This window comes from Pipistrellus hanaki (genome assembly GCF_964339955.1).
Source record: "Pipistrellus hanaki genome assembly, chromosome: 3".
Lineage (NCBI taxonomy): Eukaryota > Metazoa > Chordata > Mammalia > Chiroptera > Vespertilionidae > Pipistrellus > Pipistrellus hanaki.
In genome coordinates, this window is record NC_140505.1 from 29951520 (window position 1) to 29977053 (window position 25534).

General features: G+C 38.0%; 1 protein-coding gene across 2 annotated transcripts in view; it reads left to right on the forward strand.

Annotated features, from left to right (window-relative positions):
* The window catches only part of NALF1 (NALCN channel auxiliary factor 1), a 571940-nt gene that overhangs the window by 531508 nt on the left and 14898 nt on the right, over window positions 1-25534 (forward strand). For both annotated transcript variants that reach the window (XM_084879974.1, XM_084879973.1), the window contains exon 2: window positions 3994-4165. In XM_084879974.1, the coding sequence (XP_084736100.1) occupies window positions 3994-4165 (172 nt within the window). The remainder of the gene's footprint in view (window positions 1-3993; window positions 4166-25534) is intronic.

The following is a 25534-nucleotide window of genomic DNA, read 5'->3' on the forward strand; positions in this document are numbered from 1 at the left end:
CCCAGACTTTTTTCTACAGTCACCACTTTCTATGTCCTCTAAGAAGAGTTACAGTTGTAAGAGTTCCCAATGACATTAGGGCTCATACACTGGATTCCATTTGTTTGTTACTGTAATCTCTCTGTAACTGTTTGCTTTTTCTCTCATAAAATATTTATCAAACCCATCTCAAGGATTTCACGAAGAAAAATAACAAATGATAAATGCTTTGAGAGAAAAGGGAAAATTGTTACCCAAGTCTTAAGTAAAATTAGTGTTCTGAGTTAGGCCATTTAAAAAATTTTACTCTGCTCCTTTTCTTAACTGTAAGTGAAGAATAGTCTCTATTACTGAAAGATGGACAGCTCTCCAAGCACATTTTTTATATAGTCAAAGGTCATTTCCAAGCACAGAGGTGAGAGTGTGGGTGAATGGTACATTTGAATTGTTCTGGCAAACATAACGACTTCTACAGGTAGAACATGGTACAAGCTCTTAATGAAGGATGTAGGGAGATGTCGTTTGCTCATCACCTTACACACTCTTGTTTCTTTCCAAAATAATGGTTAATCATCTTATAATAATGTGCATCATTCAATGACACCTAGAAAAATGAGCTCCTAATGTTTCTCATTATAGGATAAGGCTAAACCATTATAAAACAGACTTCTGACCTTCTTTGTTAGTTTGGAGTTCTTATGAATTAAGATTAGTATATTTGCTTCGCACCATGCTTTTTTTTAAAAAAAAAATATATTTTATTGATTTTTTACAGAGAGGAAGAGAGAAGTATAAAAAGTTAGAAACATCGATGAGAGAGAAACATCAGATGAGAGCTGCCTCTTGCACACCTCCTACTGGGGATGTGCCCGCAACCAAGGTACATGCCCTTGACCAGAATCAAACCTGGGACCGCTCAGTCCACAGGCCGATGCTCTATCCGGTTTCGGCACCATGTTTGTTTTTAGTTTTAAAATGTTTTAGTACTTTTAAAAACTAATTATTTTGTTTCTTCAGCTTTGTGCCAATTCAAAATAATGTTTTCTCAGCCTCTTTCTCTCAAAACACTTGCCAAAGTGCATTAGAAATTATATCGGAACCATTTAGTTCTCTCATCTTCCTAACACAAATCCTCGCACAGCATATTGAAAAGAGTTTTTCTAAACTCTATTAGACCTTTTCCAGTTATAGAGAACTCAGGACCTCACAACGCAGCCCACTTTATTTTTGTACCTCTGGCAAGAAAGCTCTTCTTCATACCAATATTCACCTGTCTATTTTGTCTCTTGTCTTTATCATCTAATTTCACATTTGAAAGCTATCAACATCAGCACACAGCAACAATTCCCTCAGATATTGAAGCAACAATGAGCACCTCACTTTCTTTTTCCGCCCACAAAGTTTCCCCTGATTGCTTTCAGACATATTGCATCCTTGGAATTAAAATTTTAGAAAATAGTTAAAACTCAAATGAGGAATATTCTATTGCATTTCAAAAGTCTAGGACTTGGGTCAAAAGAATTGATGATGTCATGAAACCTGGCCAGAGAGGTTGCTATGGGTGATCCAGAATTCTGCTGGTGACTCTGCAAATCATCATCGCTTTCTTTATCACTACAACATTTGATGACTTGTATAAGCCAAAAATCCACGAAGGAAATATAGCTGACATAGCATTTAAGGATCCAGAATAAACATGGATCTCTTCCCATCCGACAATGCTAAGGAGACTGAATAAAAAGAGGATGTGCATATATCCTGAGAGACTTCAATATGAGATACCCCATCACCTGTGAGAGAGGAGATATTGTTTCTTCAGATAGAGTTTACGGGTGACTTCATAGTCATAAGCCATTTTAATTAGAACAATTTTGCCAAACTGAACAGGGAGAACAAATGGAGAGCAGTCTGGCCCATAAAAAATACGTACATGTAATTTTCTGGAATTACACAGGGCCATTCCCTGAGAGAAAAGCGATGGCTCTAATCTTTAGAATCCAAATGAGCAGAATGTAAGCTTTCTTTGTAATGGAATTGTACTATTGTTAGAACTGTATACATAAACATGGTCAACTTCCTCTAGTACCTAAAAAAGGAAGTCTAAACCAGGGCTCCCAAAGCAGACATGGACCATTCTTGGATGACAGCTCAGTTTGTATCGTAAATGGCATCTATCACATTCTATATTATGTCATATTGGACAAATACTAATGGTATTTTGAAAACTATCTCCAACTTCCCCAAAGTACAGTTAGGAAATCATGGCATTTTCCCCCCTCTGTCCTGAGACTGATGCTGTTAGCTCTCTGTGTGGGGATGACATCACAGCACAGCCACTTCATGTCCCTCACCCACACACTCCATCCCACTTCCCAATTAAAATTTAAGAAATCTTTGGGGCTTCCTCAGCTACAGTAGTATTATTTCTAGTGCAATTTTCTTTCAATGCAGATATTTTATGGTAAGATCTGTTCAAAAGACCTATTAAAATACTGATTATTGTATATGTTTCCACCAGGTTATATGGTGATTATGAACCCATGGAGACAGCAAGTAAAATTACTTTTAGGTATCTAAAGTTATAGCTGAATTCACATGCATCCCATTTTATCCCCACTGAGACTCCTCTGATCAAATAATGAAGCTTTATTTTAATCAAATCAATAAAAAGCTATAAATAAAAATCCAATTCAATCTTTCTTAGACCAAATAGACACTGATTGGATACATGCAATTCAGTGCTGATTTCAGACTAATCTGCAAACTCTCTTGTGATTTCTTAAGATCTTTTGAAAAACCATTCTAATTAAACGTAATTATGAAGAGTGCAGGATTTGGAATCCTACAGAATCTGGGTTTGGATTTTGGATCTTCTGCTTACTTCTATTACTAGTTATTATTTGTATAAAAATGTGAGTATTAGTTACCTTCTGTGAGTGTACTGAGAATGGCATGTGGAAAAATGTATGTAACTTTCTTAAAGCAGAGTATGAAATTGCTAAAAACTAGTTATTATTCTTGCTATTATAGTCAAGTATTTATAACCCCTTAGTGTGCATTTAACTGTAAAAAATTCACTTGTCTGGTGGACATAACTGACAGAAATCTCAACTGAGTATTAGTACCCTAGAAACAGGTACACAGAAGCCATTGGTGCCAAAAGTCTGGCAAATCCCTGAATCACCGTGATCTCTACTGTAGACAGGTTACTTTTGCCATTATTTGAGTTTATGTTCAGCTTACTTCCTTCTATTAGAAAAAAGACATTTTTTTCAACATTATTTTCCTAAATACCTTAAAAAAAACAACAAAGAGATAAACGAAGCCATAATCATTTCACATTTTATGAAATTAAATAAACAGGAAGAAATGTTCCTGTGGATCACACAGTATCTTAAAGGTCCCATTTGTGGTTCTGATGAGTTTCCGTCCTGTAGCATCACAGTGTGCTATGGCTGACCTAGGCTGGGTGTTTCCGGGCTTTCAGAGGATGAGATGTTTAATGCATTTGATATGAGTCATGAAAGTAAATATTCACTGCTACTAGTTCTGTGCTTCTGGATCTGTGTGGCCGTTGTCGAGGACTCAGCGCCATCTAGTGTCCTTTGGAAGCATAGCTGGTGTTATGCGTATTGGGAGAGCCCACTCACCAGGCACACTGCAGTAAATAACCATGTATGGGCACAGACCGTGATTTCCTTCACTTTCTCTGTTACTGGATTTGGAAAACTTCAGGTCCTACTTACCCCCACTGTTTTTCAAATGAGTTACACCAAATCAGACGTCACATTACTTTTGTATTCTCTGAGGGGATTAAGCAAATACCGCTTTGCTCTATTGCAGACTTGCGTTGCTACGTTTTTATCACTTGCAGCTGACACTGGGTAAATATGTCGGTTCGAAATGAGGATTTTCTTTCACGGTCCACTTAAACCACAGCATGTTCTTCATTAGAGGCAGACTGTTGTCATTCCTCCCTGTTTCTGATTCTTCTCTCTCTCTCCCTTTTTCCAGATTGTCTACAAAGCCTGGCTGTGTTCCCAGTACTTTGAAGTCGCACAGTTTAACTGCAGAAAGACAATTCCTTGCAAGCAATACTGTTTGGAGGTTCAGACGAGGTGTCCGTTTATATTGCCCGACAATGACGAAGTCATCTACGGGGGACTCTCCAGTTTCATCTGTACAGGTACAGTGGGCGCAGCAGGCTTCTGTCGCCCGGCCTCTCCTTACATAATGTTGGTTTGCTTTGTTGCTTCTTTCCACTGATGTAACCTTGAAGATATGGCTGGTAGTTTTCCACGCTGCCTTCATAGACGCCCCGAAGGGCCTGGGTTTGGAAAGGCCAGATTCATCTACAGTCTACCTATGACCACAGCCATTAGCTTTGTCCAAGGATAATTCTGAGGGTAAAGTGTCAGCAACCATGAGATATACTTCAATTTGACTTAAACCAGGTTGTGTTCTGCCTACATTGCCTTTATATTTCCTAAGAACAGCTGACGTGATGAGGCTAATAAAATCATGTTTCTTCAAATTGATAACAAGTCTATGTGCCAAGTTTGTTTTCTGAGAAGTGCTACCTTAAATAATTATCAAGAGCATAAAGCAATGTCCACCTCAGTTATCCGTGTGTGTGTGTGTGTGTGTGTGTGTGTGTTTGAGCCACACAATGATGGCCAGATATAATTTTATCTTATATTTCCCATGAACAGTGTTTACTTCTTTAAGCAGAGGATTCAGCCTGGGCGAAACACCGGTATCAGCATTCAATTTCTGTATACTTTATAAGCATTGCATAACGTAGACAGAATAAGATGCCAAGGATAAGCGTAATAGCTGTTTTCTGAAATCAGTGGTGAGGGATGGGGGATAACAAGACAGCCTGCCTGGTGCATGACCTGCAGAGCTTTGCCCTGTGTCCTCTTAGTAAGACGGTGCTGGGCAGCATCCTTGTAATTAGATGATTAGCTTGCAGCATGCTTCGTTTTCAAGTTTTAGGAATAAAACACACCTTCATAGGTACTGAGAAACACAAAATCCCTCTTCTTACACCAGACTTTATGTAACCCCTCTAAGACAGAGTGACAAATTGAAATGCTCAACAGAAATTATCAAATTATTTATATCAATATTTACATGCCTATCAATTAACCATACTTTTCTAAGTGATAAGCCATCAAGAAATAGTTCACCAAAGTTCACCAGTAAGAACCTGCTTATGCACTGGATGAGAATTTCTTTGCCCCATGTTGTGGGAAGAGCATTGAGGAAAGGTTAGGAGACAGCACTTTTGACCTATTTCTGCTGTGCACTCTCTCTGAGGCACCATCTCCTCATTAGAAAATTAGTGATATTAAGAGTTTTGATGCATGTTTGCTATAAATATTACAAATAAGGGAGAAACACAAGGTATGTTGTCAATAGGCCATAGCTATTGTCCATGAGAAAGTGATTTGTGAAATGTAAACTGGTTTGCCAAAATTGTTGTTTTTCTGATTTGACACTGATATCATCTTTCATGTAGTTTCTCTCTGATGGATGACAAAGGGAAAGCGGGGCGGGGAGGGGGGGAGAGAGAGACAGAGAGAGACAGAGAGGAGATGGAAGGAAAGAGAGGATGGAGAGAGGGAGGAAGGAAAAAAGGGAGGGAAGGGAGAGGGAAGAAGGATATTAATATCTTCTTTCTTTGAATCTGAACCAAAATTCACTAGACACAGGGTATCAATTCACTTGACTTTTCACATAAAATTTTCAATAAAGGCTCATTAAGTTAAGGCCTTCAAGTCAATGACAATTTTAGGACTTTGGAGAAACTCATGGAATTTTATGTAAAGATCATAGGTTTGCTTATTCACATGCAAATAGATTATTTTTTCTAGTGAAGGTCAGGAGCTTTCACCGGGTTCTCAAATTAGAGTAAGGCTACAAATGAAGTCTTTATCATCTGCTTCCTGATCTTTTATCTGTTGGTGTGAATCTGAAATACAGATTTGAATGTTCAGTGACTTTCCTTGTATGCTTTCAAGGCCATCAGAAAGCCAAAGATGAGATTTAATCTCCTTCTGCACAACATGAGCAGAAAGCCCACCTTATATTTCTAATTGTTTTTAGATTTTGTAAAATCACCTTTCCTAGCCATAGCTACATACCATCTTTTTTCCAAGACAGGAAAGATATTTGTCATTGGGCCCAGAAGGAAATGCCATGGACATGCGAAGCTATCAGGGAGCATCTCCTCACTGAATAAGTGAGACTCTTGCTCTCCTTCCACTGCACACATCAGTTGGGCTCAAGTTCCTTTTGTTACTAAACTTCTCAACAATGTACAGAATAAATTCTGAAGTTATTTAATCCTGAAGTTCTGTGAAAGTTTTCAGCAATAAAAATACTACTTTTCAGATTGATCCTCTTTTCTAAGGTGTGACAGAGGTCTCCTGGAAGGATTGTTCTCTATTTTGATAACTAGCATCCATCACTTTCCACCTTAGGTCTCAGGGTGAGGATCCCTCAGACAGGACCCAGAATAGGCCCTGACTGGGAAGAAGTTACCCAGAGAACGTTCTCAAGGATCACTGGATAAATCTATGAAGCCAAGGGACTGGTCACATTTCTAGGGAAACTAGTGAGGCTTTTATATTTGCTCCAAATATTATCCCACAAGTTTTGGGGGTTGATTTCTTATAGATGGACACGAAGATCCAAATAACTAGCCTTTTAGATAAGTTTGGAGTGATTGTGAGTCATCTCAGATGACTATGCATTTTGAATGAAATGTCTTCCATACTCAGGAATAATTAGACCAAATATAGTAGAGAAATGGGAGTATTTTTTCCCTAGTTTCCCAATTGGCTGCAGACAACCTAAAGCCACCTGAAATGGGTAGGCTCATAGCAAATTTTCAGGTGCACAAGCAATAGTAGATGTTGGACTTCTTTCTCATTGCAAAAAGGTGTAATGACAGTCACTAATCACATTCCATTAAAAGGAATTCATCAACTAGGTTGGTCTTAATCTTGCTTCCAACAATCTCTCCTTTAACAAATTAATAAACGGTATTATTTTCATTCTATATAATAAAAAAATATAATCATTGATCACCAAGAGTTGAAAAAAATAAGAGTTTTCTTTAAAGTCAACATATTTAATTATACTGACTTTCCTATTATGTATTGGAAATACATCCAATTCACAGCTTCCTGAAGGATAGAAATCTCCTCTAAGAGTCAACTCAAGAAAGCATTCAGTAAGCATATAACTCCATTTGACTTGTTGCCAGAATTTGTCCAAGTGAGGGTCAATTTTGCTCAAGGCACTTCTCCAAGATGACAAACTAGTGGTGTGGTGATGACTTTTTCTTAGAGGTCTCTGCCTGCAGCCTTTTAAAGATGTGGAATTATAGAGTGTCAGTTCTTCCTCTCCTATGGGTTTTTACTAGATATATATACTGAAGCTTAGGGATTATCTGACTCAGGAAAAGTGCCTCTCAGCTCTTGGAATCAATGAGCCAATTAGAAGATTCAGAGCAGACAATATTTCTTTAAATAATCTGGAGTTGGTTATAATTGTGGTGACAGTTATCAGATTCAATATTTAGTACATCTCTTCTTTAAGATGCTTACATAACTTACCCACATCCTAAACTTGAATATTTTAAATGTTAATGTTTTGATCATCAGCTACTTCAAGTGTCTATGATCCTGTCTGTCCACAATGTGTGGAAAAACCTGAAATACTTGAGAATGCATGTCTATTGCTATACAATGCCTTCACTGAGGATGTTACAGAAGGTCATGACAAGCCTAGATGACAAGAAGAGCCCCTTTTTGTATGTTTAACACTGCTTTCGTTTTAAGAGATAAAGGAAAGACACTTTTGTCTGCGATCTCTCTTGGATTTCCTATTAAAGAATAAAGCACTAAAAAAAAAAAAAAAAAAAAAAAAAAAAAAAAAAGAATAAAGCTGACTCATTGCCGAAGGAGTGTTTTAGGAATTAATTAGGGAGGAACTCTGAGGCACTGTCAGGGGAACCTGTCACTTACTGTCAGTCATTATTGAGCTAAAGCTTTCCAAGGTGGGCTGTGTTCGCAAACTCAGTTCGCATAATGCACTCCTAGTTTAGAAACTTGGTTTCCTTATCTTTAAAGTGAGGGGGTGGAGTCGTCGGTGGATACTGTGTTGTCAACCCATCACTGAGGTGATTACACTCCTTTCCTTGTTCTCCAGTCCCCTAGAGGAATCCTTGATTGCTTACCTGCAATAGGGCACCAACATTAAGAAAACAGAAGTGGCGGGATATCACAGGCTGTGGGTGCTATGGTAACACACATTATGAAAATTACCATTTGATTGATAGGTGAAATGGAACTGGCATGATTTGCTGCTATATTTTTCATAGAAAAATTATTGAAAGAAAGAGTAAAAGTTGGTCTGCTGGGGGTTACTGAAAATTGAAATAAAACATATTTCGATAATTTTATGTAAATTCGGCATTTCATTTTTTTAGCTGTGACAAGAATAAGGTTATGTTTCTGCCTCTTGGGAAAATACTGTGGGCTGTATTTTACTGACAGGCTTGGTAATGATGTGCTGGAGGGTGCACGCCCCTTGGTGGCTGACATTCGCTACTGCAGAGGAATTTAAGGATATTATTGCCTACAGGCAAGAGAAATAAGTAATCCTTTGAGAGAAAAAAAAGAGAGAAAATAATTTCACATGCATATTGATCATATTAAAAAGGAAGATTTTAATGTTTAATGTTGAATAATTAATCTGAGAGAATTCACAACTATGAAAGATCATTTCCAGAATGCATCATTAGGGAGTCATGATAAATAATTTTAAAAGATAGCATAAAATATTTTCTCATTAAAGAGGTATTTTAATAGAAAAAAACTGCTACCTGTGGATTTAAATTTGTACGTCTATGCTATTTTTAATCTCTGTGTTTCCTCAGTGTGTGACTATGTTTTATTATTTTCTAAAATGAGGGGTGTTCTGAAGAAAGGTGTCATTTGCTGAAATGACCAGTTATAGCACAATTTGAAGTCATACAAAATACTTTCGTAAATAAATTAAAGTTTTAGTCTAAAAAAAATGTGAAGGGAGATGGTATGATCAGAATAAAATAAAGATATTAAAAGAGGTTATTGTAAAAAGTAGACTGTAGTAACTTCAAGTGCTTGGGACATCTTCACCCATTAAAATACTGAGGTTTATTCAAGTTCATGTATTTAGACCTGATTTCAGCAAATGCATACTTGAGACTGTCTTTCCTGAGTTCGTCTCTGAACGCATTCCCAACAGCTCAAGTTTGCCTTGGTGCAGGGACGTAATGCAGGAGACGAGCTCTGGGGGACAAATTAGGATGTCTGGATGCTGCCAGTAGCTGTGAATTTTGGAGAAGTCACACCCAGTTGGGTTTCATTTCCTTGTCTCTACAAGTGGCTAACACTGCTGAGCCTCTGGAATACTCAGCCCACGAGGTTATTGGGAACAGAATCATTGCAATGTGAGCTTCTCTGGTCCAGCAGGCGGTACTCGTGGAAGGACAGACTGCTGTAGCTCCAGAGGAGAATGCAGACGTCACGCTTGCCTGTGATGTGGTAGGAAGCCATCTGGCTCTAAGTCACTGTGAATGATCTTTGCTGCAGAGCCAGGAAGAATTTGTAGATAAATTCTATCTACCTCCAGGGTTGCTGATAATGGGGACCATACCCTTCCAAGCCTATTCACCTGGACAAACCTTGGGGGAAATCCTAACATAATTCAAGTTGCCCTTCTTCCTTTCATCTCTACAGTACACCCAATTTAGAGGAGAAATGAAAGGGATTAGACTAGGGAATGTTGAGAAAACCTGCCCGGGGCAGTTGCATGGCCTGGAGTGGAATCACCTCTGAAAAAAAGGTTCAGTGAGCTTGCTGTTTGTTCCATGGGGCCATGAAGGCTGAGCCTGTGGCCATTTCCTTACCTGTCACCAGGAAAGTGAGAATAGAAGGTAGACTGAGAAGGAAGCTGTCCTCTTTGATGCCATCTAGGGAGGATCCTAATAACATAGGACCACAATTGCCTGTTAACTCATCACAGAAGCGACACTGATCTTGATGTGAAGCACATGCCCAGTGAACTGTCTAGGAATGAATGACAGCATCTTTAGCTTCAGCCAGAACTATCAAATGCTACCCGAACAGAGGAGCAGTGCAGAGGACCTGGACCGTGAGTAGGTTAGTCTATGCTTAGATGGAAATTGAATCAAAATTTAGAGATCTTCTCTAGAACAGGGCAGGGATGAGACTCATATCATGATGTCATCAAGCCATTACATCATTACAGTATTGCATAGGTTCCCCAGAACTCTACCTGCCCGATAACACTCAGAAGTGTTTACAAGTGACATGGTAGCGGTTGAAATAATAAGCCAAAGGAAGAGCTCTCATTCTGAAATGTCAATTTAAGAAGGATGATTTAGGCAAAGAGGGATTTCCAAGAATAGGTGAAATCTTAATGAAGATATTTACCTACTTTTTCTACAATTAATCACTTCTGTGAAACATTTATCCCCACCTTGTAGCTGTTTTGAACTGCTTTGGACACAACAATTATCTCACATGGTTACAGATTGAGTCAGTTTCAGAGCAAGCCCAAAGTGTAGGTCATCTAGTCTGATGCTGCTTTTACACAGGATTACACGGAGCCTGGTCCCCACCCCCAACCTGTTAATAGACCCCCATTTCCTGGCTATTAGTCCAGTGTTTGAATCACAGGAAATGACCAGTCAGTCCATCCTGAAATTAGTCTGTAAGCAAATGTTTCCAGACTGCAGAACAGCTGGAGAAAGTCCGTCAGTTGGTGAACGAGATCAGCCCACAGCCTGTGGTCTGTGCAAGGCCATTTTCAACCATTCAGCACCATGGCCTGGGGTCAGGACATCACACTGAAAATGAAAGTGACAAGTATTTTCTGTCTAGAACATCTTTTTCTGTTTAAAGAAAGAACTGTCTGGCTCACTATTGTCTAGAAAATGTGCTTAACTGGCTAAATTTTTTTGGTCAGATGGGTGAATACGTTGTTTAGATTGCATTCTTACAAACATGTTGGTGTGAAAGACAAAGCACCACAGTTTCTAAATGTTCCTGTAGATAATATTTGTGAATTTAAATGACTTTCTAACTTGTGTCCAGCTGCAAATGTATGTTTGTGTCCCGTGGGCAAATAATACATGTGATACATTTTAAAATGGAAAATTAATTATTCTCAATTTTGAAATCTTGTCATTTTGATGGGTTGGCTTGAAATTACCCGATGAGATTGTTGTTGGTACTCATCATTTCTAATTTATCAGATAATCAAATGTCCAGTTTTTACAGGAAGAATATCAGCATGTCCTCAGTGTGCAGTTTTCTTCAAATTAGTAAAATTTAGAAACTCGGGTATAGTTTTTATACCTGTGATACAGTCACTCTTCAAAATAATTTTTGAAATTTCTTTAGAAAATTTCATTTTCATATTCTATAGTATTCTCTTTGTGCTTTGGAGATATACAGCCATGTATATTATATCACATATAGTTAATTTTTATATAAGCACACATAATAATTTATTTATATGTAATCAATACAGTTGAATTTCACAAGTAATGTAGGTAATTATAAGAGGGAACATTTTAGATTTAAAATTTGAAAATCAGTTTTTGTTTGTGTATGTGTGTGAGTTTTTAATGTATTTTTATTGATTTCAGGGAGGAAGGGAGAGGGATAGATAAAAACAGCAATCATGAGAGAAAATCATTGATTGGCTGCCTCATGTATGCCCCACACTGGGGATCAACCCCACAACCCAGGCATGTATGACCTCCTGGTTCATAGGTCAACGCTCACTCACTGAGCCACACCCACTGGGCTGAAATTCAGTTTTTAAGTGTGGCTTTAAAATTAATAAAGGCTGTTTAAAACCAAAATAAAACAAAAACAAACACCAAAAATAAATAACTCAAGAAAAACAGGAGGGAATTAATTTAGGAAGAGCAACATAAATAGAATAAATGAGTAACCTCCCCATATGAAAGCTTGGAAATACAAAGCCCATTTGTATATGAAACTTCTAGGATGCTGTTTTAAGACAACATTTTTATTGCCTTTATTACCTTTTGGATTGCACTACCTTCCAAATGTGATACATTATCCCTTCAGCGACCACTTTGTGCTGTCAAAAGGATGATGAGATCAGGCCGGGAGTGTGAGCACGCTGGCTTCACCACAGGCTCTGATTCCTCCTGGTAAGGCAGGGTCCTGGTGGCTGCACTGTCAGCCCCTCCTTCACCCAACATGTCACTATCAGATTGGGGTGGGGGGGTGGGGGAGCTTTGTTGGGGCTCATTCGGAGCTCTTGCCACGAGTCAATCTTTCTTTGTGTATGGGGGCTTGGAAAGCCCCAGGAAGTCCAAGTTCTTCCTTCCAACTTTGGAAACAAGCATTGCAAGTAAAATTAAAGCAACTCCAACCACAAGGGAAATAATTGTTCCGAGATAGATCTGTTTCTTATTGCGTCATGGATCTTCTTACGAAGATCATGTAAAAATATAGTCTCTTTTTGAACTCTCAAGAGCCAAAGGCTGCTATCTCTGGTCTCTTCTAAAGTCTGATCTATGTGCATGTAAGGCAATAAATCAACATTTCTTCCAACAATGTTGTATTTTAAAGGCCAGTATTTAGGAACTGAATACAAAGCCAATACAGTTCTTAATAGCTGTCTTTTTTCTTGCAAGTAATGCCTGCCAATATGTTCGATAGACCTTTTCACTGATTGAGCATTTATTTTAACTGTGCCCCTAACTCCCCCTCACTTTCCCTGCTTTTCTGTTTCTTAGTTTGAAAATAGAATTGCCACCTCCATGAATAGGAGCTAAATCATATGACACACCAATGTCGCTGGAACTGAAATAACTGGTATTAATACACTTGAAATAAATAAATTGGATTTACTTATTTTTGAATTGGCAATCCATGCACATGGCACAACATTTGAAAGATACTGAAGAGTGAAAATTAAGCCGGCTCTTTCCCCTCTTCAGCAGGTAGTTATTAATCAGCTCCTAACTGATAGCTGTTTTGGTGATTTCTTATCTTCAGTTATTAAATTCAGTTCGGCAAAGATTATTTCCTACATGATGTTTTCTGGAGAATAAACACGATATCAAGAAGTGAAAGTGGACTAGCTGGGAGATATTGACCATGCAGCCCATTCTGGGCACAGATAGTGTCCTTCTCTCAAAGTCTAAATGTCCTCAGGAGGGTCCCTAAGCTCCTTCATGAGGCTGGATCTGCCCCTTGTTGCTCTGCCATCCCCCACCAGCCTCACCATCTCCCTTTTGGAATCCAGCACTTAAAATGCCAGACAATGTGTTAGTTTCCTCTGCCTGGCACAGGTTTCTCCCTCAAGCCTTCATCTGACTAATCCTTCAGCAACTGGCATTCCATTAGGAGGCCTTCCTGGATGGCCCAGGGCTGGGCAGAGAGCATATAAGACACAGCATCCAGTGTTTCCAGCTGCTTTGCACCGACTGTGCTGCACAGCACTTACTTACTTACATCTCACAGGGAGTTGGATTAGGATGAGCTCTCTGCAGTTTATGGCTGTATCCTCAGTGCCCGCAGAAGTGTCTGACACATAGTGCTCCATAAACAAATATGGAATGAATTAATCCATGGGCGATAGCCCAAATGAATATGTGGCAATCTTTGTTATAAGTGAGAAGAGGCCCTTCCAGGTGGAGGAGAAGTCTGGGGCAGGCAGAGGTACAGGTGATGGCCTGCAGGACCGCCAGGTGCCTTCTGCCTGATTCCATCAGCCAGAGATATTAGCATTCACACACAGAGAGAAAGGTTGACAGTTAGATGCACTGTAACAAAACATCTCCCCTCTGCAGTCAATAAGAATATCAATATTTCATTTTGAAGCCATTTGTCCCTCACATTCCATCCTCCTGTCACATGAATTATATTGACTCCTGTTGAATCAAGTTGAGACCATCCTTCTGTGCCTTCCTTACTCACCTGGAATGCTGGGACTTACAAAAAAAAAAGTCCAAATAAATTATGTGATATCTTACCTTATGGAATTTACATTTTAAATGGGTTTCCCAAATTGAGTGTCATGGGTCAGGTATGATCCCTATCCCCTAAGTTCATATGCTGACATCCTAACCCCCAGGACCTCATAATGTGATCTAATTTGAAAATTGGGTCTTTATGGAGGCAATTAAGTTACAATGAGGTCATTAGGGTGGGACCCAACCCAATACTGATTAATGTATATATTGATTTGCTAGGCTGTCGTGACAAGATAGTGTGGACTGGGTGATTTAAACAACATAAATTACTGTCTCCCAGTTCTGGAGGCCAGAAGACCAAGATTAAAGTGTTGGTAGAGTTATATATCTGGAGGTTTCTCTCCTATGCCTCCTTCTTGCTGTGTCTCACATGGTCTTCCCTTTGCATGTGCCTTTGCGTGTTTGCCCAAATTCCATCTTTCTATGAGGGCACCAATCAGATTGGACTATGTCCCCTCTAAAAACCTCATTTTCCCTCCTTTCATGTGGACACCAATCAGATTGGATAAGGATCTACCCTAAATACCTCATTTTAACTTAATCACTTCTTTAAAGGCCCTCTCTCTAAATATGGTCACATTTTGAGGTACTTTGAGGAAATTAGGGCTTCAATATATTAACTTTAGGGCACACAATTTATCCTCTAACAATCCTATCTAATAACAGGGTAATATGCAAATTAACTATCACTCCATCACAAAGATGGCACAAGATTGTGGCACCCAGTTCTCTTAGCCCCGCCAGAGTCCCCCAATCCTGAGTGTGGGGGGTAGCCACTGAGAGCAGGCAGCATGAGCGGCCTTCCATACCCAGCCATGGATGGACCTCTGGATAGGCTGGGGCGCAGAAAACTTCATCATGGCCCTGGCAACAAGGCAAGCATTTTGCACCTGGCCACAGATGGTCCTCTGGGCCATGGAGAGCCTCTGGGAAGCTGGTGTGGAGTGGCCAGGCCCTGCAGAGAGCTACTGGCACACAAATTTGTGTGCAGGGCTACTAGTGTATTTATAAAAAGGGGAAATTTGGGCATGCAGGCACACACAATGGGAAGATAATGTGAAGAGACATGGGGGGAAAATGGCTGTGCATGAACCAACCTTACCAATGCCCTGATCTTGGACTTCCAGCCTCCAGACCATAATATCATAAATTTCTGTTGTTTAAGCCACCCAGTCTGTTGCACTTTGTTACAGAAGCTCTGAGCAATGCCTAACAATTTTGGACTAAAACAAATATATTCTATTTGTGTGTTTAAGCATAGAATAATGTCTAACTCTTTTATGAAGACAAATTTCCCATACTTCAAAAGTTTTAGAGGATTAGAGGAGAGGGAGCAATAAAAAGGAATTATAAGGGCAACAAGGGAGCTCAGTCAAGAGGATTTAGAGGATAATAATTATGTATAGTAATAATGAAGAAGAGAGCATTAACCTATACAGTTAATTTTAAATTATAAAATAAAATCATTTTTATAAATTTCATGACTCTCCTTTTGAAGACATTTAGAACCACTGTCAATTTGCAATGCTGGTTTGTGTGCTGTGTCCCAGTCTAAAAACCCTTCATCTCAGAAAACTTCAGTTAGTGAATTTTTATTTGGGAAAATATAACCACTCTTTGTACTTTCTGCTCAGTATTAAAACTACTCTAAAAATAAATAAAGTCTATTGAAGGGAAGAGGGTTTCTTAAAAAAAAAATCAAGCCAAATAAGCTATATACAAATAAATTGTCTTTTACTTGGGAATGTGTTTGATCTAGTCATTTCTAGCCTACTCTTGTGGTATTAGAAGGATATAGTTTTATATAACAGTTTTATGAAACTTGTGGGTAGCTTTCAAATTCCAAGTTTTAATCCTTATAAAAAGAATGATTTATTTCTCTGTTCATTTCTATTACTTTTTTTTTCACAAAGGAATAACTTTTAAAAGCATGGAGAAACTTTTATCAATAAAAACATCAGATTTATTAAACATCATGAGCTCCATCCTTAGCACAAAAAGAAGCAAATGTGAGCATATAATGAAGGGAAACTCCAGACGTAAAGGCATAGAATTTTAGAGCTAAAAGGACCCCCATTGTTATCCAGCTCTCTTGGGTGGGCTTCACAGTTGGCTCCATAAACTATCGGGCCTGGATTGCTAAGGATAATTGGGATCTCTTGGACTGGTTCATTGGAGATGATAGATATGGTGACCACTTACAAAATGCCTGCAGGAATGAAGTAGCAGGTGGAGCTTTCTTGACTCATATTTGTCCAACAGGATACTTAACAATTACCTCTAGTACATAAAAAAAACTAAAGATTAGAGAAATTAGGTAGCTTCACCAAGTTCACAGGAAGGCCAGCAGTAGAAGCCAATACACATCTGACTTCCGACATAACATAGCTTATTCATCTTCTGTACTCTTCACAATAATTTTTTTTTGTAACCTCCTCTTAATTGTCACTTTCTCATTTCTCAAGCTTGACTCCAGAGGGTTGTAAATCCTTCCTGCTTTCATTATAAAATGCCTCTACACTACAGAGAAATGTCTAAGAATACAGATGGTGGATGCATATAAAATTTATGTTCTGTATTCTTTCCCCTAGGTATTTTCTCTTGCATGTCCACTCATTCAACAAGAAGTTGCTAAAGACCCCTTGCATTTGTTTTCTATTGCTGCTTGAATAAATTGCCCCACACGTAGGGGCTTAAAACAACACAAATGCATTAGCACCACATTCTTTAGGCCATATCACTGGGCTGAAATCAAAGTGCCCACCAGCTGTGTCCCTCCTGGAGGCTCTAGGAGAGGATATGGTTCCTGGTCATCCAGATTGTTGGCAGAATTCAGTCTCTTTATATTGTAAGACCTTCTTTCCTTGCTGGATGTCCACCGAGGATATCCCCAGCTTCTGGAAGCCACCCACATTTCTTGGCTTGTGGTTCTCTTCCCCCATGTTCAAAGTCAGCAGTAGGGGAACAAGATGTTTGCTTGTTTCAAATCTCTCTTACCCAGGATTTGGCCTTCTTCTTCCCTTTTAAAAAGCTCATGTGATTAGATTAGTCTCATTTCCAAAATCCAAAGTTATCTTATTATAAGTTCAGCTAATAAGCAACCTTAATTCTACCTGCATCCTTAATTCTTGTTTATCATGTTACAAGATATTCACAAGCTCTGAGGATGAGAATGTGGACATCTTAGGAGCCTGTCATTTTGCCTACAATATTTATTATGTACGAGGCATTATGCTAGATTGTGGTGGTTGACACAAGATTAACAGATGTGGTTCATGTTAATCTGCAGAAATAAATAAATTCTGGACTGAAGGCATTACATGTCAAGTAACAAATAGAGCAGAGGAAGGAAACAAATTACTATATCTTTATAACTTTTCTGGGATGTAAGTATGGAGAGTGTAGTTATTATCAGAAATCTACAGAAGTGAAAATGGAATATAGAGAAAGTATGTTTTCCCAGGTTTAAACAAATTATTTCCTAAACAAAGATAAACTTCGTGATGAAGATTTAATAGCCTCCAGACTAGCTTACTGTGTATATATGTCATGACCATTATTATTATAACTACTCCCTGCATTATTACTGGCTAGTAATTGTGAGTGATTAGTATGCACAAGACATTCAGCCAAGCACTTAAATTACATGATCTCATTAAATCTTGACAGTGTCTCTGTGAGGAGACTGGATGAACTGGTGATGTTTCTTGCAAGTGGAAGAAACCTAACTAAAACTGACTTAAGCAAAAAGAGAATTTATTGGTTCATATACTTGAGATTTCCAGAGATAATTATCAGGATATTTATTAGAGATGATAGATAGATAGATAGATAGATAGATAGATAGATAGACAGACAGACAAGCAGACAGACAGATAGATATGTTGACATATGTAGACATACTGACACATAGAAATACATGGGAATATTAGCTATAGATATGGAACTATCTTCTTCTAGTTCTAGCTCCAGCTTTAGCTTTAGATCTTTTTCTCCTCTGAGCTCGATTTCTCTCTTTGTTAGTTGATTTTACTAGCAGCTAAGTACAATATTTATAACCTCTCAGTTTAGAAACTGCAGCAGGATGATATCACTTCATTCCCAATAATTTTCATTGAAGTCTTGCCTTAAAGCCGCACAGTCCTGATTGAAGTTGCATGCCCACACTTGAGCAATCCCTGTAGGAGGGGAATGGAATGCCCTGTTCAGTTAGGTTAGTCAGGGCCCTTCTGTATGTGGAGCTGCTACACCAGCCCCACCTGCATTGCATCCAACAAGTGGGGGAGGACTATTCTCCCAAATAAAATCTGGGTGCTATTCCCAAAAGGGACAATAGATGTTCCCCACACTAATAACAGTTACCCACTATAATACTGCCCCTGTCTCCAAGGAGACCAAGGAAGTCCAAGTGAATTTCCCAGAGTGACTCTGCTGGTAAGTGCCCAGTGACAGCTCAAAGCAGTCTCAACTTAAATATTGGGCTTACTGCTCCTATGCCACCCAATAGTTAAAGAAATGATGCATGTCTTTGACAATCTAACCATTTTGGTCAAATACAGTAAGGAAAATAAAATAAAATGTTATAACTTGAAAAAAATAAATAGGAAAAAACACAGCATGCTTTCTGCAAAGTAATACTTATTATAATTTTATATTAGTAAAATGTATGCTTAATCATTTTCAAAACATTTAGTATGTGCATGTATGCAAAAATAAAATAATAAGAAAAAACTACAATCTATTCACAAGGGGAAATCATTTTATACCATTAGTAGTGCTTCAAATTATTAAATGTGCTTCTATAGCACAATTTAATATCCTATATAATAAAAAGGTAATATGCAAATTGAACCTCACACCATTGCACAAAATGGCCACCCCTGTGTGGTCAAAGATGGCCACCACAAAATGGCTGGCAGGGAAGGTAGTTGTGGGCAATCAGGCCAGGAGGGGAGGTCAGTTGGGGTAAAACCAGGCCTGCAGGGGAGGGCAGTTAGGGGAGACCAGGCCTGCAGGGGAGGGCAGTTGGGGGCAACCAGATCAGCAGGGGAGGGCAGTTGGGGGCAATCAGGCTGGCTGGGGAGCAGTTAGGCATCAATCAGGCTGGCAGGGAGTGGTTAGGGGGTGACCATGCTGGCAGGCAGAAGTGGTTAGGGGCAGACAGTGGAGCAGTTGGGAGCCAGCAGTCCTGGATTGTAAGGGGGATCCCAGATTGGAGGGGTACAGGCTGGGCTGAGGGATACCCTCCTCCCCACAGTGCATGAATTTTGTGCACCAGGCCTCTAGTTTTTATAATAATAAAGCAAATAAGTATAATGTAAGTTATGTAAGTTATTTACTATTTGTAAAACTTTTCATTTATATTATTGCTATATAAAAATGCTGTATGCATACTTATTTACATTCACTTCTGATTTATTTCCTTAAACTCATGGATTTCACTTGGAAGGTAATAGGCCACATAAAACCTTTAGGCTTTTGACATTTATTGTCCAAAACTCAGAAAGTTTATAAGAACAGAGATTTTCCCCAACAGTGTATTACACCCCTCATTTCTCAGGCCTTTGTGGGCACAGGGAATTTTAATGAGTATTTTTCTCTCTTTTTTTTAAATCTTCACTCAAGGATATGCTTATTGATTTTTAGAGAGAGGAAGGAGGGTGTGGGAGAGAGAAACCTCAATGTGAGAAACATTGACCAATTGCCTACCTACCATCCCAGACCAGGGAATGAATGAACCCACAACCCACTTATATGCCCTGAACCGGAATCAAACCTGCAACTTTTTTGGTGTACGGAATGATGCTCTAACCAACTGAGCCATCTGGCCAAGGCTATAATGAATATTTCTTATTGTTATAAGTAAAATATTACACATCCTTATTTTTTTCAATTCTTTAAGTGCTATAATATTAGACTCTTTTACATTGGTCCTTTTTCTTTCTCTTTTACTTGCTTCTTATTGTCTAATTTTTAATTTAAAAATGTTTTATTAATTTCAGAGAGGAAGGGGGAGAAGGATAGGAGAAAGATATATAAATATCAATGATGAGAGAGAATCTTGCACACCCACTACTGGGGATTGAGCTCATAATCAGGCCTGTGCCCTTGACTGGAATCGAAACTGGAGCCATTCATTCTACAGGCCAATACTCTATCCACTGAGCCAAACCAGCTAGGGATAATTCTTAATTTAATACATAATCTTTTCTTTCTTTCTTCTCTCTCTCTCTGTCATTACCGTGAACATTTTCCTTTCCCAGCATCTTTGTTTATTGTAGAAAACAGAATGCACTTTTACTCACCTGGAGTAGAATGGTTGACGTAACAAACACTGTAAATGTCAAGCGGAGGGGACCAAGGAGCCAAACATCTCATTCAAAACATTGCTTTATATTGATTTTATTGCTTCTGGGAGACAAATATAAAACATCCTTTTATTATTCTTCATACATATTTTCTCTGTTTAATAGGTCTTGCTAAATACACACACATAAAAGTAATCCATGGAAGACAATAGAGATCATTGAAGGAATGACCATATATCTCAAATAAGAGTTGTAACTAAGTGTTAAATTCTGTTATTTGTCAAAAAAAAAAAAAAAAAAAACCAGAGAGAGAGAGAGAGAGAGAGAGAGAGAGAAAGAGAGAGAGAGAGAGAGAGAGAGAGAGAGAGAGAGAAAGAGAAAGAGAGAGACTAATAACCTTTTATTGTGTCTCTATCACTTTAACCTTATTCTTTTACAAATTAGCAACCATTGTTAGACTGCTTTCATTGGGTGAATATTTGAGTCTTGCTTTTTCGAAGTCATGTAAACCAGTGCAATAGTTAGGAAGAAACACATAGAAATAACTTAAGGTGCCATTGGATTAAATGAATCATAATTATGCCCCTCTACTTGATCTTGAAAATAGGAGAATAAACAATTATTATGCTGCTGCCTGAGACATTTCCTTTGGCAACTGATGTGCCAGAATCTCACTCAGTGGAAAATATGTGTGATTGTATGATACAACTTTATTTTTAATGGAAGTATGCACTCTAATGAGTGATATATTCTTCAAATGGACCCACATTCCATCCCTCAAACATCTACCTGCCTGCCATTAATGCCACTGCTTCCAATGTTTTTTCTAATTTTTTTATATTACTTTATTTTCACTTGAATGTCCTACTTCAAATGTCGAAACTACTGGAAATCAGTTCAATTCAAATCTGAAAACTAAAGGTGGTTAATTATTCTAGTTAATTTTCTCTTTGTTAGATTTCATATTGACTTTGAAATATTGAGACTGGTTTTCTTATCTGTTCCACAAACTGTTCTAGAATATTTTCTTTTCATAAGAGTCAGTGTATTGCCAACTTAAGTTCTGGCATTTGTTTTGAGTAAAATCATTTTGATTCAAATCACAACTGTTTTTGTTCCCATTTAGTGTTTCAAAAACTGGTGCATCAAATTAGGAAAACGATTTTCCCTTAACTCATTGAAAAGAAAGCATATTTCTGAAGTCAGGGTCTATTTATGAGGTGTTTACATGCCTTGAAGCCATTAACGTGTGTCTACATATGCATGAGTATACACAGACGTAGGGATAATTTTGTATGTATTCTGTGATTACACGGAAAGTCTGGTTTTCTCTTTAGGAAGAAAAGCAGGAAATGTTGTTCATACTCTAAATACATTGATGGATCAAAGCATTAGCAAAACTGTCTCTTCAATCACAACTCATGGTTTGAGATACTGCAGCTACAGAATTATTTACATAGTTTCCTGTTTTTCAAGGATATTTCCTTTACAGACTCATAGTTACCAAGGATTTCTAAATTTAAAAAAAAGACTGAGATATATAGTAACCAATGACACTGATTTACGATATGTGAACCCCACTGAGCCATTTCCAGAGAAAAATAACAAAAATAAAGAGAAATAGAACATAATAGGTACTGTTCTTAACAAGGAACATAGTTTTCTTAACATAGCTTCTTGAGCAATGACGCTGAACTCACTATATTGCTCAACAGGAAGTCACAGAAACATCCCAGGAGAGAGATCCAATTTTTTTCACATCCTCCTGTAATATAGATTCACATGACACACTTTCACAAATTTCTGTGAATTCTTGAATGTACTTTGAGAAATTCCTTTAAATACCCTTCCTCCTTGTGAGAGCAATCCAACCGAAAAAGTGAAAGCGACTTGCAACAATACTTTGTTCCTAGTGATGAAAGAGAAGGAATTGAGCTTTTTTTAATTCCTTTTGCATGTGACTTTTACCAGATCCACCTGGAGCCCCTGGTACGTGGTAGCTTATCAGAACAAGAAGAAGGATGAGTCTTTCTGCCCCCTAGTACTCAGTGCTTGAACTTTGCATTGTTTTGATGCTGGGTGCAGATGCAAACAGCTGCACTTCAGTGCCTAACCTCTCTTCCAGTAATTGCTATGGCTTTCCTCCACACCACCCTATAAAGTCTTCATGAAGGCAACCACTAAAGGATTCATTAGAGAAAATTAAATGATATATTTGGTGAGTGTGTATTTTCTTTGTTCGTTAACTGTTTTCTAGTTTCTTACAATACATTTTTCATAATAAAAAAAAATCACTGTAAGCTTTTAGGGGAAAACAACAATGTGAAATATGATATTTAACAGCATTTGCTAGTTTTCTGTTTAAACTCTATTTTCTCTGGCTGCAGACAGTCTTTGTTCCAGTAAAATCCTGGAAAACTTTAGACTCTGTTGAGGAAATTTTCTGCTTAGCTTCAAGATATTTCAAATGCCCAATGCGTTAATCAACTTAGCATACATAGGTTTCAAAGAATGAGTGAACTCACTGTAGAATATCTCTGCCATTTTAATGTGGGCATTCGATTTTAAGTTTAATTAGCATAATTTTCAGTTTCTTAGAGCAATCTATAATCTATATAATGTATAATTAGCGTTCAACTCTGACAGGCCTTTATGCAGCCACGTATTTATTTGTATGGCCTGTTCTTGAGAGTCTGTGTCACTTTTCTCTAATATGTGTACTTACAGTTTACCATTAGGTCACATTGATTTGTCTTGTTATCTAATGCATTCAATTGAAACATTCTCTTACAACTCAAGGTGTTAGTGCATGTATTATTCCTATTTCCTTCCCCTCATTAAGCAAATACTTATGTTCTTTTGGAGATAAGCAGCCTGCTAGGTGTTTAGAGTATCAGCATGGATGGAATAAATGATCCTTTCAACAATGTCACTTAGAAGAAGAAAATTATATAATGCTATTAATATTAGTTAGATATAAAGTGATTCTAGGCTTTATTCATTATACATATCTGATATACCTGCTCCTATATCCCTAAGAAAAGAAATAATCCTTTAAACTATATATATTAATTACTTAAAAATTTATCTTGCTTAAAAATAATACTCTATAAGTATATAAAACATTCATAAGTCTAGTTCTTTTTGCAGATGGTCACTTTGATTTGGAAATTGTTTTCTAGGTGTGATTTTTACATGCCCTCTAATTTTATATTGTTTTACCAGCTCAATTATAAAATAACTCTAGGAAATTAGCGAATTCTCTAGAGATCATTATTTTATTATCATTACCTTTAAAAAATAGTGGGCACAATTTGGATGCCAGTGTTGATTTTGTATTTCAGTAAGTAATTTCTAAATTAACCCTAAATTATAATCATGTGAAATCACTACTGTAGCAAATATAAAATGAAAAGATATTAAAGTTGAAACACTAATCACAAAAACTGTTTCTGCAACATTAATAATTTACAGAAAAAGAAAAATTGTCTTGATACTAAGTATGAGTGTGACTTCTGGTTCAAATCGGCAAGCTAAAGTCAAAATTTTACTTCTGAACTGTCTCTAAACCTATGAAAATTGAAGTAAAAACTACAAAATAAGGTACATTCAAGAGGTAATGAAACCTAGAAAATGAGATGTTATTAAAACAGACTAAAATTGCATATATAAGAGAAAAAACAGATGTACCATTTAGTATACTGCCAGAATTGGGAGAGCCTTCAGAGCAGGCTCTAAAACAGATCTCAGCAGAGGTGAGAACTGTTCTTCCAATAGGATTCTTTGATGATCTTGGTTTTGTTTATGGAGAGTACAGAGAGAAGCAGAATAAAAACACCAGAAATCCCCTGAGGGTGAAAGACTATTGGCAGAAATATGGTATTCCCATTCCTATCTATGTAATGATGGTGTTTGCCTACAAATACCATTATCTGCTTTCTAAAGATGAGTGAGCTATTGAGATGGATGTGAGCAAGCCTTCACAGGAATGACTTTTGGGAGTCAGAGGGAAGGAGCTGCAATTTGTCTAATCCATCTCCATGCACCCATGCTATGAAGAATTGTGCCTCCTGGACAAACTTGAAATTGAAGATAACAAGAGTGTAAAATGTTATGTAGAAGGATCAGTATCCACTGACTGTAAACCCGATAGGGAAAGAACAATAACAAAAAAAGAAAACAAAGGTGGAAGTGGAGGAAATTATAAATTATCAAAACATTCCTTGAAGGAATTTACCCAATGGAGGAAAACCATGGTTTCAGATTGGAAGGCCTACCAAAAGAAGCTATATATAGACATATCTTTTACAGATTTTAGTGTACAACAGATATATGAAATACTCAAACAGATTTTATAGAGGATAAGCAACTTAAGTCCTCATGAAATTAGGAGAGTATGGATATCAGTGTGGTAGCAGGATTTTGATCCCCCAAGCTCTGTGTTGATTTTATGCCTATAAATCTGCTACATTACATAGTAGAGGGGACTTTGCACATAAGATTAATTTACTAATCAGCTTACCTTAAAGTAGGGAGATCATCCTGGATCATCCAAGTGAACCCAATATAATCACAAAACACAGAAGGGTTGGCCACAAAGATGAAGTAGATCTGAGAAATAGAATACAGTGGTGCCTCGCATAAAGAACGCCTCGCACAGCGAACGCTGCACACAACGAACTTCATTTCATGATTCATACAACGAACTTCGTTTCACACAACGAAGTCGCCCGAGCTTCCACAACCGCTTTGCCCGAGCTTCCACGACTGCTTCGCCCGAGCTTCCACGATCACTGCCAATGGTGAAGGACATCATCACAGTGGCCCAAAGGTTGGAATTAGAGGTAGAGGAAGAGGATGTAGAGGAGCTTATTGAGGAACACGAAGAAGAGCTGACAACTGAAGAGCTCCAAGCACTTCTGGTCCAGCAACAGGACAATGCTCAAAGGGAAGTGTCATCTGATAACGAGGAGCAACAATCAAACAATCAACCAATCCCAACTGCTGACATCAAGAACATCCTGGTCAAATGGAAAGCAGTTCAGGAGTTTACCAATGCCCACTATCCGGATTCAGCTGAAGCAAACAGGATCAACGATCTTTACTCCGATACTCTTGTCCGTTATTTCCAGCAGATGTTGGA